Here is a 14430-nt window from a genome sequence, read left to right as displayed (position 1 = left end):
GGGATTTGGCTGCAGATTGATGTTTAATGTGACCCAAACAATGAGTGCCCTGAGGCTTTGGAAAGGCTGCTGAGCCCTGAGGGCCACGCTTGTCTTCTGGCTCTGGTGCTCCTGAACAGGACTAGAAATTGAGTTCCAGCTTTTTGCTGCAGTTTTCCTGTCATTTAAAGGGTTGGGAGACTGATACAGCCACAAGTTTTGTCTCTCAGAACTCTCAAGTTCTTTGTGTGCAGAATTTCCACAGGCAGTGCTGCTCCCACCCCCAGTTCCCACCCAGTTTGCACCTCTGCTGCAACAGGAATCTTCTTGACTCAGAAGCCCTGAGCAAGACAACCAGGGCTGTTTCACTATTTGAGAATAATATTTGCACAGCAAAATCCCAAGAATTGTGTCTTTTATAGCAGCCAGACCAAAAATGGCTGCTCAGGAGGACCCTGAGATTTGGAAGCACTGGGAGTGGCTGTGGCTGGAGTGATGCAGGTGACCCTAGAAATGAAGGACACTCCCTGGGGGTTTAGTTGGGTTTATTTTGCTCTTGCAGGAGGCCACAGACAGGCTGGAGAAGAATAAATAGGTAAAAGCAGAGTGTGGCAATGACAGAGCCCCAACATGGAGATGCTTGACCGTGTAACCAGAGTGCTTTGTCACTGTGCCTGATCCCTGTTCAGGCCAGCACTAACCTAAGCTAGTTGGCCAAAAAGCTTTTTAAACATGCCCTTGGCCAACTCAATAGTAATAAAATGTAAAAAAAACCTCTTGTAATGCCATAGAGTCATATCCAGTTGTTCCAAGACTGTCAGTCTGTCCCAAAGTACTTCTGTCCAAAGTGTGTTGGTGCAACAGGGTGCACTTCTGTAGTTAAAATGGTGATTTCTGGGAATTCCTGGATGATGGATTTGGCACCTTGGAAGAGACAGCAAAGGCAATAATGACTACAGTGCTCCAGCCCGTGTCAAATCATGATCAGCAAAAGTAAGTCAGGCTATGTGCTTCTGTCTTCCTGTTCCTGCCTTAGCTAACCATCTATGAGGAAAACTGCCTGACTTAGGGGATTGCTGTTTTGGGGTTTTCTTCTTTGGAATTGCCTTTCCCATACACCCATACTCCCAATTAAAGTGGTTACAGGCTGCTCTGCAGTTCAGCTGAGTTTTCTGATAGCAATTTCTGCCAGGGCCAATTTCTAAGACAACACACAAGATCCTATTTCCTCCCAAAGAAGCAAATGTTCCTCATTTAGATCCCCTTTTACCTTTAGCCTGCAGCCAGACCAGTTCTGTAGCTCCATTCAGCTCCCACTCCTGTGTTGCTCTGGTGCTGGAGCACCCCCACATTCCATGGTCCAGACCAGCAGTTGGCCTGGCACTGCTCTGTGAGCCATGCACTGGCAGTGCTGCAAACTCCTGCTTTTAGGAACACTCTCCCATTTGCAGTTTTGCCACTCAGTCCCCTCCTCACTGCCCACACCAAACACGGCGCCGTCTTTGCTCAGTCTTAAAATTCAGCCAAAAAACCCCCAAACCTGCTCTGAGCAAAGCAATGCTGCCATGGCAGAGGCACAGCTGTGCCCTGCCTGTCCCCTGTGTGACTGATGGCACTGTCCCCACAGACACAGCTGTGCTCACCCTGTGCCCACTCACCGTGAGGTGTGGAGAAGAGGCTGAGCAGGATGATGACGCTGGGCTGGACCCCGTGTTCCACCAGCACTTTGACAGCCTCGATCACTGTGTTCCCAGTACCTGGGAGCAAGAGGGGGACAGGCTTTAGGGGTTTTTGTGGTTGGTGAACTTGTCCTAAGCTGTCTGAGAACACCTGTGGTACTGCTGGTGTGACTGAATGGTGACTCTGTCCTTTCTCATGGGAAAGGCATCACCTCTGCATGTACTCCTTGTTCTCCTAATTGTCAGAGTGGACAAGTAACCTCATCCCAACAAACTCCTTATTATATTAATCTAGAAATGTCTCATAATAGAATAAGAAAAATACTGTTTGAGTCTTTTCCCATGGCAAAATTCATATAATTAAATTTTTGTCAAATCTTAATCTCAGCCTTTCTCCCAAAAGCAGCCATGCCCAAACGATTTGCTCTGCATTCACACTGGTGCAGCTGAGTAATGTGTGTCCTGGCACAGCCTGATCAGTTCCCTGCTCTGTCCCTAAACCAAGCAGAAACCCCAAGCAGAGCCCAGTGAGGACATTTTCAGCCCATGCCAGCTCAGAGGAGCCTGGCTGTGGGTGCTGGCACTCACTCAGGATCGGGTACATGAGCAGCACTTTCCTCCTGTAGATGTCAGGGGGGAACTTGGCGTAGTACACCTTGGCTCGCTGCGTCTCCTCGTCGCTCTGGATCAGGATCTTCCCGATGCGGATGGAGCGGCAGCAATCCCGCAGGCCCTGCTCCATTGCCTCCCCTGCAGGGCAGCACAGACACAGCAGCACAGGGTGACACTGGGAAAGGGGCTGCAGGGACAGGGACAGGCCCAAAGGAACAGTCCCCAAATGGACAGCCCCAAAGGAATAGTGTCAAAGGGACAGTCTCAAAGGACAGGTCCAAAATGGACAGTCCCAAAGGACAGTACAAAAGGAACAGTCCCCAAAATTAGAGTTCCAAAGGAACAGTTCCAAACAGACAGCCCCCAAAGGAACAGTCCCCAGATGGACAGTCCCCAAAAGGGCAGTCCCAAATGGACAGTTCCCAGAGGGACAGTCACAAGTGCACAGTCCCTAAATAGACAGTCTCTGAAAGGACAGTCTCAAACAGACAGCCCCCAAATGGACAGTCCCAAAAGAACAGTCCCTGAAAGAACAGTCCCACCCCTGTGCTGGTGCACAGCTCTAAGCATTAAAACCCCTGAACTCTTCCCCTTTTCCCCTGTTTACAGCAAGCTGAGTCTCCTCAGTGCTCCCCAGCCCTGGGTTTGGTGCTCCCAGCTGTGCTGAGCTCTCACAGGACACAGCTGGAAAGGTCAGAGGGGTGGGTGGGGTTTGGGGACACCCCGGTGACAGAGGGGGGGCAGGGTGTGGGGCCAGAGCTGCTTTGCCAGCACAGATGCCAAGGTTTGCCCAGCACTGGGCACTGACAGGGACTCTGCCCCACGGAGCGTGGCTGGGGTGGGGCCCTGGCTCTGGGCACAGGAGGGAAACAGGGGAGGGCACTGGGCCCCTGACAGGGAACAGGGCCAGGGAAGGGCCACAGGAGAGCTGTGCCAGCCATTTGGCTCCTTAAGGGTAATGGGAGATAGTCCTGGACATTCTCTTATCAAGGATACCTAAGAAAGAATTTGAGTAAACCTCTTGTTGCACATCTTTGAAAGGAAGTTGCTTCATGTTTCCAAAGCATTTAAAGTGTTCCTTCAGCAGCACCTACCACTTCTCATGATGCTGACCCCACAGTTTCCCTTCTCGAATCGGACTCCTTCATACTTGTGTCCTGTGAGGAAAGGAACAGCAGGAAAGGAGCAGCTCAGTGGCTGCTCCCTTCTGCCCTCTCTGACAGAGAGGAGATGGTCCTGGGTCTGTCACAGACTGATGGGAACAGAGGTGACACCAATCTCAAAGGTGAAGCCACTGCTGTTTGATGTAAAAATGAGCACAGGTAAGGGATGCTGCTCCTGGGTGTGTGTCTGAACTCTGCATCCACAGCTGAGGGTTTGCAGTTCATCATTTCTCTAAGTGTAATAAAGCCACACCAATGCTTTCCTGCAGAGTGGGAGTGTCACCCTGCAGGAATGCCAGTGGAGTTCCCCGGGGGAACAGGACTCAGCTGGTGTCCATCTCACAGGGGGCTGTGGGTCACACCATGGAGCTGAGCACCCCCCCAAGCTGCTGATGCACTCAGCTGCTGCCTGAGCACTGCACACCTGAGGATCTGTAACCTTACAGGAGGAACCACAACTCCTGCAATGGTTTTCTCCAGTGCCACTTTGCATTTCCTGCCCATCCTCACTCCCAGCTGGCCTCAGCTGCAGGGCCAGATTGAGGCTGGCAAAGCAAAGCTGTTTGTGCCAAGCACTTTTTCCTTGATGGGCATGTGAAATGTCACCAGTTTTAGTTCCAGGCTGTATTCTGGGCAGGAGAACTGATCCTGCACATGCACTGGTACATTTTCATCATGGTTTTGCAAGACCACTGTAATCCTCAGTGAAATGACAGTGCTGACTGTTTTGCTCAGTTGTGTTGATATGTGCCTTGTAGCTTTCTAAAGCAGCAGGGACAGACACTCTGCCCTGCTCAGAGCTCCCCAGGGAAGTGCTTGTGGCACCAATAATATACACCAAGTCTGTCAGAGTTCAAAGACCATCTGGATGTTGCAGGGTTCAGTTTCAGGCTGTTCTCTGAGGAGCAGGGAGTTGGACTCAATGATCCTCTGAGTCCCTTCCAGCTCAGGATATTCTGTAACTCTTGGAATAATTCTCTGTATTTTGATACCAGTTCCAGCTCCAGTCCTCCCCAGGCCAGGGGTGGTTTCCCACTTACCTGTAGGAGTGGTCACAGTACATTCTGTGTAGGGCAGTTGGTTCAGTCCCTCTTCAACCACGAGTCTGATCTGTGGAACCAAGGAGATGGCTCAGCTTAAAGGGGTTGTTATCTCTGGAGATAAGGCACTACATGGCAGTAGGAGTTACAAAGACTGGGTGAGGCCGAAGGGTCTAAAGGGGTCTTTAACAGCAATTAGGGACTGCATTTAGAGACTTTTTGGGGGAGAGGCCTATGTTTTGGCCACAAATCAAACAAAGGCATTGAAGAACAAAATTGGGAAAAGAGAGGGGTTCATAAGCAATCATAAAACTGATTTTATTTACATCTGGTAGGCAGAGGCTTCACAGACAAATTATTCTCAACAGATGAGTGAGGCACCAATGTAACTCCCTTTGCTGACAGGAAATCCTGGGGAGGGAAAGGTGAAGCTCCCCCTCAGTCAGGCTCTATTTTCACATCCCTGTTTGTAGGACTGAACTGCAGCTGGGCTGCCAGAACAGCCCCAGAGGCTGCAGCAATGCACACACACCAGCAGTGCCCAAAGACAAGTCAGAATCTCTTTATCATCTTTATCTCCCAGCTCCTCCCAGCTCTGGTTTCCAGGTGGTGCTGCCAATCCCTGCACTTTTGGATGGTCCAGGTGGAGGGGCAGCTCATGAGCCCCCAGCCCTCCCCTGGTGCTGCCCTGCAAAGCACCAAACATCCACCTGCAGCCAGAATGAGTGACCTGGCTTGTGCTCTGGGGATTAAAGATGTGAGAATTCTCTCTGTTCATGAGCCAAAGATTCACAGCCAGAACTGCTCAAGCAAAGCTACTGCCAAGCAAGAGCTTTCATTAAAACTCACTGATTATTCAAAATTCACTGTGGGATGGAGAGTGAGGCAATGCTCCTGGGATGGAGCAGGTGTACTGCTCACCTCAGGCAGTTCTTATTGCAGAGGGCAGCCTGGAAGGTTTTCCTGTCCTTCCATTCTGCCCCAGCTCCTGGCACACAAGCAGCCTCTGCTAGAAATGGTCCCTTACATTTATAATCTCTCTTTCAAGGTATTTTTAGTCATTTTTATACAACTTTTCCTTCCTAGAGCTGTGTTTGTGGCAGCCATACTCAGAAGTTGTGGTCAGTTTCTGGGACATTTGTAACCAATTTTATTTTATGTTTTTGAACTTAATTCACAAAAAAAAAAAAAAAAGCTAACCTATTTGCCAGGTTTGGAAGAAAAGCCTTTTTCATCTTGCTGTAGTGCTGACATTGCTCCACATAATCTGCCAAAAGTTTGGAGTAACCCAGCAAAGGTCTTATGGTCAAATAATCTCTGTGATCTCCCTACACTTATCAGTGCTATACAGAGAGGCTGGAAGGATTCTTTGTAAACTTGTCAGTGTTGATAAAACATTTATTTTTGCACTGTGCTTCCTGCCACCTCCACAGTCAGGGATTAATTTCCTCCTCTTTTCTCTCATGCCCCAAGAACCAGCTGCTCCTCTCCCAAAGGGTGGCTGCCATTGCTTAGAAGATAAAACCAGTGTTATTACAGCCCCTCATGAAACAGGAAGTAAAGCTTTGGTCCCAAGGTAGAAAATCCTCTAACCCATTATGTGTGGCTTTTCTTGGAAGCTCAAGAGGAGGCAGAACATCCTCTGCATCTGTACAGCTCTTTGCACTCAGCATTTCAAACCATTTTGAAATGACTCCTCCTCATGACTTTAACCTCACTTCCTTCAGCTTCAGGATCACAGCCCTGGCAGTGGCATTCAGACACTCCCTGCCAACCTCCACTGCCCATTAACTCCTTTTTCTCACAAGTATCTTCAAACATTTCCTTTGTGTCATCCCCTTTTGTGTGAAACAAACTGCCAGAAAAAACTGCACCCCCAGAAATCCATCACCTTTAGAATCCTTCCTTAAGGCCTCTCCCTCTGGTGACCTCAGGAGACACTGCCCCTAACAGTTTAACTTCATTCTCCTCATTCTCCTTCCCAAGTTTAACTTCATTTCCTTCCCCTATAATCCCACACTTTTCTCCATGCATTGCCTCTTGCCATTAAACTCTGTTTGCTCTCTGGGTGGAAAACAAGGCAAGTCATAACTGTTTGCACCTTGCCAAGTTTAGTAGAGAGCAAATTCCACATGAAATTATAACTGTTCTTTGTCACACCTAGGAAAAATATTCAGAAAATGAGAGTGCTACATAGTCTTTTGTGCAAAATTCCTCCCACAAGATGGAAACCAGAGCAGCAGGTTCTGTGGCAAGGAGCTGCAGCACACAGAGGCTCCCTGGCTGTGCTGGCCACCCACAGAGGACACTGCTGCAAGGACCTGAACTCACTGCCTGGATCTGCAGCTTCCAGCAATGAGAGGAGAGGAAAAAAATCAGTGTTTGCCTCAGAACAGGGCAGGACACCCAAGAAAGGTGAGAAGGTACATGGAGAAAGGTCCTTCACACTGACAGTAAGGTACTGGAATGCAGGAAACATCCTCAAGGAGGGGAAAGTAGGGGAAAGTGGAAAGCCATGAAGATAAACAGCACTGCAGTCACAATCTCAGCTTGTGGTCATATCTAAGCCTGAGCAAGCCTGGATTAAGCCTGGGCTCAGCACAGGAGAGCTGCCTGCTGTGCTGTAACTGTGAATGGTCTCTGACCGTGCTGGAAGGGGAAAAACACCTCCCTCTGTTAATGAGAGTGGATTTGCAAAAAGCAAACACCCTTGTGGACACAAGCAAGTGTGTGTAGTAGCAAGTGCTGGGGCTTTCTTTAAGCTTGTAATTTAAATGAGATAAAAGCTACACTCCCAGCAGTCTTTGTTCTGACTCACTAAAACATGTGAAAACTTCAAACTGCTTTGTCCCTGCCAGTAACCACCATATGGCTAAAGACAAATTCTCCATGTGGATGCACCCAGAGCTGATAATCTAATACACACCAAATGCCAGGAGGCACTGCTGCATGCAAGCCACTGGTAACATCCAGGCTGTAAGAAATTGTACTGCTTTGTTCACAAGATCAAAAGTGCTGCTTCAAACTCAAACTCAATTATCTGCAGCCTCTGTGTATCTGTTTTTGAACAGAATTTTCTTATTACTGCAGGTCTCTGTCCTCAAGTAGCTGTGGCTGGTAACACCATGGCTTCTGGAACCTGTTGAGATGAAACAGTGAACAGAAGTCCCTATATAGAAAGTTGCAGTCACACAGCAATTTCCTTTGGATAGAAAAGTTGCTGTCACACTACCATTCTTCTGTCCTGAAAGACCCATTTCATGGAAGAGTTACAGTATAATATCAAGAAGAAATTCTTCACCTACCAGACGATCAGCAGAAAATACAAAGTCTCCTCTACTGGATTTCCTGGAAAAGGTAAAATTTACATTTTAAACTGGGAAATAACTTTAAGAACATTGCTTAAACACAACATTAAATACTATATTCCAAGGCAGATCAGAGAAAAGTCTCCTGTCCTATACAGAATTTATCCCAGAGGTTCTGGGTTTTCTGGCTGGTGGCAGAGATGCAGTGACCAGCACTGGGGTTTGGCTCTGTACCAGCAGCAATCAAACACAAGAGGATGATGTTCTCTGGGTTTCCCATGGTGCTGCTGCTCCAGCTCAGCTCCTAAACCCCTCCTGAGCTCAGATATTCCTGCACTCCCTGCAGCTCTGAGCAGGTGAGCTTTGCTTGCCTGTCCTCCTGGCAGACAGAAGCTGTGGGGCAATGACCATGCAGATCCTTAACCCAGGGCTGACAACACACCTGATAAGCAGGAGACACATCCTATCTTATCTGGAACTCACTGAGTGTGATGAGATCAGTGAATGTGAGGTTAAACTGAGCAGGGATTAATGAGCATTCCCATGAAAACACCTCTCTGCCTCTTATTATTTTGGGTACAACCTTTTGCTGCTGTGCCTGTGTGGCTTTTGGACCCTTCAGAAGGCAAAATGAAAGGTTGAAAGCCTGAATTCTAAAAGCAGCTTTAACACCTTGCTTCCCATGCCAAGAGCAACTCCCACTACACCAGAACAGGACACACTTCTGATCAAGGAATGGCTTTGAAAACCCAACATGGTAAGAGTACTTTTAAATGAAATGTTCTATTAATCCCTCTCATGTTTTCAAACCCTAATACTCTGCATGTCTCCTTAAATACCATTTTCATTTAATCCCCAAGGTTCTGAGACACCTCATGCTTACATGAATGAAAGTCAAAAGGTTTGCCTGCTCATTGCCTAGGAACCAGTCACTGATTCCCACTTTAAAAAAGAGCAATAACTTAATCTAGTTTCATTCCTTGCATTAATAACACACTGTTAAAATACTGTTTGCCTTTTTTACCCCTTCTTTCTGGTACTGACAGGATATTCCTAACTTTCTGCTATTTTGACATTAACTAGACAGGCAATGCTCAAAAAGACCCCAAAACTTGAAAAAAAAAACCCCAATCCAAAACCTATACAATTATATGACCTGATTTTATTAAGGTTTTTGGAAAGTTTCATTTTTCTATCTGTGGTATTGATAAGTATTTTTAAAAGTTGAAGTAGCTAAGTGGCCTATCTAGGTTCTTCCAGAACCTAGAAATTTCAGAACATTTAGCTGAATTTCACAAATAGGTGTAAGACAGACCCAACAATGTCCAGACCACAGTTTTGACTGCAAAGTGCTAACGTGTTCTGAGTGAATACTCTGAGATATTAATGCAGATTGTGAAGCTTTGAACCAACTCCTCTGTGGAGACACAGATGTTCCTCTGCACAGTTCACTGAACACCCCTCATTGGTCATACCTGCTTTTTGAGAAGGGAGGGCAATGGAAAATGACAGTGCACACAAATAACAGTAATACAGAAAATGTCAGACCACGTGCACAGGGGCAGCTGGAAAGCTGAGACCACATCTCAAACCCCACATCCTGCCAGAATTGCCAGGGGCAGAAAAAAAAGGGTTTAAGTGAAAACACTGTAACTGTTCTTCCTAAATACCAGCTAAAATACATAAAGCAACAATTCATGTCAGACTAGAAACTGTTTCAGCTGCTTCATCAAGTAACAAGACAACATCTAAAAATATGACGCATTAAAACCTAACTTGTAGCAGGAACGCTGTGTTACACAATATAAATGAATTTCACTTTGTTTCTGAAGGCAGGGGAGTATGGCTGACATCACAGTGCCTGTCTTGGGAGGTGGGAAGAAATGGGTTTTTTGGGACTGCATTGTAATATAAAGTAGCTGCAGGGTTTCTTCCTGCCTTAGCACTTGGTACCAGTGACAAACACTGCCAGGTCTGCAGGTACTGGGGCTTCAGTAACTCCTGTTTCTCCCATTACCTCACAGACCTTGTTGAGAGACACCAGGGTGAGGGCCAGGCTGGAAAAAAGCCACTTCCCTACAGGGGATCTGTAAAAGGCTTTTAAGAAAACTGAAGGCACTGGATGAGCTGCTGACACTCAGGGAGATGAGGTAGCTCGGAACAGGGCCATGTTCCACCTGCAGCACTTCAGTCCTTAGTGGACTGCAGTGTTTAATTATTTCCATGCAGGGGCTGGGGTGCAGAGGGATCCCACCCTCCCTCCCTGCAGCACAGGTGAGTTACACACTCAGCCTCTCTCCCTTCAGCACAGGTGAGTTACACACTCAGCCACCCTCCCTCCCTGCAGCACAGGTGAGTTACACACTCAGCCTCTCTCCCTTCAGCACAGGTGAGTTACACACTCAGCCACCCTCCCTCCCTGCAGCACAGGTGAGTTACACACTCAGCCTCCCTCCCTGCAGCACAGGTGAGTTACACACTCAGCCTCCCTCCCTTCAGCACAGGTGAGTTACACACTCAGCCTCCCTCCCTGCAGCACAGGTGAGTTACACACTCAGCCACCCTCCCTCCCTGCAGCACAGGTGAGTTACACACTCAGCCTCCCTCTCTCCCTGCAGCACAGGTGAGTTACACACTCAGCCTCCCTGCCTGCAGCACAGGTGAGTTACACACTGCTGAGCCCCTGCCCTACGCAGCAGCCAGGGCTGCACATCCAGCCACTCTGCCATCTGCATTTCTATGTTGTGACTCTGCTCCTTAGGGAATAAGAAGCTTTAGCAGAATGCCACAGAATTATCTCACCCAACAGACACAGGAGCCTCAAAGTACCTGGATTTAAATCGTAGATCCTGTTAAATCATGAGTTAAAATGACACTGCCAGCCTGAGCTAATGAATTTTCTTCTATATAAACACATCACTGCACTATTCATTTCAGTTTCCAGATCCCTGGTTCACATCTGAGGCTGGAAATTACCTTGAGATCATTCTCTCCTTGTAAAGAGACTGTCTCTGTTCTAGAATGTTCAGTAGCTCCCATCAGAGCACTCAAGGTCCATATCCCACTCAGTATGAAAGGCTTTAAGCACTTGCTGAGCAGAAGAGTGACAAGGCTGAGGGAAATGAGTGGAGTGAGGCACAATGAAGTTGAGGTGATCTCCATCTCCCCGACTCTGGCACACAGACACAGTTCTTGTTAATTTTAAAGAAGCAAAAGTGCCATTTCAGTCTGCCAGGAGGACATCCCTGTCCCAGCCAGCCACCTCTGAATCCCATGGGACACCATCACCAGCCAGGGTGGGTTTTTATTTACAGCAATACCAATTGAAAGGCCATGATTTCTTTCTCTGAATCCTCTCAGAAACAAAGAAAGAGCTTTCCACTTCTCTGAGCAGCTCATGCTATGGACAAAATAGAATCCTAAAAGCCTTCTGCACCTGGCTGACCAGACCTCAGCTCCATCCCAGCTCACTGGGATTATCTATCTGAATATTTACCCCGTCCTCACTTACAGTAATAGCCCAAATTGACTGGGTTTTTTCCCTACTTTTGTTCCATTTCTCACTCCTCAGGAGCTTGCCTTTTAATGTCTGCCATTTTCAGGTATTCCTGTACTTGGAGCATCCATCCTCTGCAGCATTGAGGATTCTAAATATTCTCCTTGAGTTAAGGTGTTACCTGTTCTTATTTAGTCCAGAAAGTCTAAGTGACAGGGCTCTATCTGCCTGTAGATGAAGCTTCTCCTTCTTCCCAAGCACTGTATGCCAACATACCTCTCTATCAGCTTAAACTGGATTTTTGACCAGTAGCTGCTCTGAGTCACACTGCTGCCAGTTCACAAACACAGTTTGAGGAGTTTCTTTTAGCACCTGGTTTGAATGCTACAGTAGCTACACAGTTGTCTTAGGGCAGACTGCAGCTGCCCAGGGAAAGGTTCATGAACAGTGCCTAAAAAATCCTTTTCTCCCTTCAGCATCTTTCTGAATGACAGGCACATAAATAGGCCAGTTCAAGGTCTCTTAATGAGATGCAGCTGAATTCCTGGGATAGAACACAAAAATAATATTTCCCTACTGTCCTTCCCTACAAACCCAACCTTTCTGAGCAGGCTGCCACCCCATTTTCCTCACTGGTTGGGAAGGGAGCTTGGAAGTGACAGTTCCATCCCCACTTCCAGGGCAACATCAGAATAAAGCATAGCCTGCAATTGCTGCAGCTGCTCTGAGTAATTCACTGTTTACAAGCCCTATTCTAGACTTCCTCTTACCAAAGTCTTGTGCAATAAAGCAGATGTAATTCCAAAGAATGTCCTTCAAGTTAAAATTGCAGCTGCTGCTTTCTGGATAAGCTCACTGTAACCAGAAACCTCTTAAATGTATTTGAAAGTGGTCAAAACCCATGTACAACAAAATAATAATAATAAAACCCATGAGTAAAGTAATTACATTGCTAGTATTTGTCTAGACATCAAAATTATATGGTTTTCACTAACCTCAAACCCCTTCAGAGGCTATCACCAAGCCTAGCTTGGATTCCCTCTCTGTCTCTCTCTGCTTAGCCCTCTCCCAGATTCCTTTTCTGCTCCACAGAGAAGCTGCCAGGTGGGTGATCTGTGTGGTCTTGCCCTCCTTACATCAAGACTGCACTGCCTCTGGTGTTCCTGCTGCCAGGTTTTGTTTTTCCCACAATGCTTTGAAAATTAAGGAAAAGCCTCCCCAAACTAGTTTAAGGCAACAAGGCTCAACTAAGTAAATAAAATTAATGGAGGTACTGTGTTTGAGAAATGGTGATCAGTTTTGCATTAAAAAATTAATTATTGTTAGCTACAAAGTTAAGCCTCAAGAGCCAGAAAATAGCAAAACATGGACTGTGCAGATAGTGAAACACAGCAAGGAACAGTGTCTCTGCAATGACTTACTGCAGATGTCAGAAAGCCACTGTGTCACAGGAAGAGAAGGTTTTATTCCGAACCTGATCATTCTATTAATAGACTTGATTTCACACCTCTTTGCTGGTGGTTCCTGCAAACCAGTAGTTTTTAATAGATGGATGCTACTGAAGTTTGTCTTATGTTGTACGCTATATCTAATACCTTCCACTATCACCTTCCCAGTGCTGAACAATCACAGCTACAGAGATCAGTGGGAGGGAGGGACGTGTTCAACACCTGAGCTGTGTTGTGGAACATGGTGCTCACAGGTATCTCCAGGTAGAGCCTGGGAAGGGCTCCGTGCCCCATGCTGCCCGCAGGATGCGATCTCAGAGAGCGGTAATGAGCCCCAGCTGCTGCCGGGCCCGCCGCTTGTCCCTAAGGTAGAGCCTGCTTTCCCCAGGGCTTACACACATCGTACTGCGCGCTCCTTGTGCCGATGATGTGGCACGCAGGCTCCGAGCCGCCCGCGGGGCGGAGGCGAGCAAACACCGCCATCAGAGACCGTCCGAGTGTGTGAGGGGTTTAAAGCCCGGCCGAGCCGCTCGGTGCCCGGCAGCCCTGCGGCGGGGTGGGCAGGGGGCCCCGGGAGCTCTGCCTGCCCTGCCCCGGGGCCCGCCTCACCAGCAGACATGGCCGCGCCGCCGGCCCGGGCGCTCCAGCCGGCACACGCGGCACGGCAGCGCGTCCCGCCGGCCTGGGGCTGGGCCCTCGGGCCCGCCGGGACACCGCAGGCAGCGCCGAGCCGGGCAGCCGGCACCAGGGCCCGCCTGAGAGCGGCTCGGCGGGGCTGCGGCTCCCTGAAGAGCGAAGGATGGAGCGAGGGACAGGCGAGGATCCCCCTCTGTCTCCCCGGCCCGCCGCGGCTCCTCCCCAGCCCACACGCCCCGGCCCGGCCCGGCGCGCTCACTTGTCCCTGATGATGGTCTGCAGCTCCCGCAGTTGGTCGTTCATGGGCAGCAGCTTCAGCTGCGGCCCGATGGCCGGCGCGCCGCCCTCCCCGGCGGGGACCGGCGCCACCGCCACCACCCCGTTACTGCTGCTGCTGCTGCTGTCCGGGCTGGGGCAGCCGCTGTCCTCGCTGGGCTCGGCGAAGCGGATCAGCCGGGTGCCGCCGCTCGCCGTGGCCGTGGCGGCCGCCGGCGGCTCATCCTGCGGCCGCGGGCCGAGGCGCTGGTTCTGGCAGGGCATCGCCTCCATGCGCCGGGGCCGCGCCCCCGTGCGCGCCGCCGGGGCGGGGGAAGCGCGCCCGCCGCCCGCGCTCCATTGGCGGCCGGAGCCGCCGCTCAGCCCCGCGGCGGGAGCGCAGAGCGGGGCGGGACCGGCACCGGGCGGGCACCTCCTGCCCCGCCCCGGCCCGGCCCAGCCCCGACCCTGCCCCGGTCCAGTCCCACTCCGGCCCTGCCCCGGCCGGACACGTCCAGCCCCGGCCCTGCCCCGGTCCAGTCCCAGCCCCGGCCCTGCCCCGGCCCTGCCCGCACTGCGCGCTCCGGGACAGCCCCCGGGAGCTGAATAAAAGCCTCCTTTAAGTCGCTGTTTTTAAATCGAGAAAGGAGGCCTGTGGGGGTTAGAAAATGAACATGGGTTTTTACCCATCTTTTTCTCTTAAGTAAATATGTACAAATCATTGCCAGGATCTTACACATCAGTGCCAAACATTCCAATGTACACCCATGCAAACACAAGGACAGGGAAGGGACAGCACCTCTCTGCCAGAAAA

The 14430-nt window shown here is 49.5% G+C and overlaps 1 protein-coding gene across 1 annotated transcript; it reads right to left on the bottom strand.

Moving 5' to 3' along the window:
- Positions 1 to 507: 507 nt before the first annotated feature.
- On the bottom strand, positions 508 to 13910 carry UPRT (uracil phosphoribosyltransferase homolog). The gene is made up of 7 exons (XM_058814213.1): positions 13621 to 13910; positions 7779 to 7821; positions 4474 to 4543; positions 3365 to 3427; positions 2247 to 2408; positions 1638 to 1736; positions 508 to 903 (listed from the first exon to the last, which is right to left on the bottom strand). The coding sequence occupies exons 1-7, from the start codon at positions 13908 to 13910 to the stop codon at positions 797 to 799; spliced, it is 834 nt and encodes a 277-aa protein (XP_058670196.1). The 3' UTR covers positions 508 to 796.
- Between the last annotated feature and the right edge of the window lie 520 nt (positions 13911 to 14430).

The sequence above is a fragment of the Ammospiza caudacuta genome, chromosome 14, assembly GCF_027887145.1.
Source record: "Ammospiza caudacuta isolate bAmmCau1 chromosome 14, bAmmCau1.pri, whole genome shotgun sequence".
Lineage (NCBI taxonomy): Eukaryota > Metazoa > Chordata > Aves > Passeriformes > Passerellidae > Ammospiza > Ammospiza caudacuta.
Note: the sequence above shows the minus strand (reverse complement) of the source record. Positions and strands in the feature narration are given on the sequence as shown.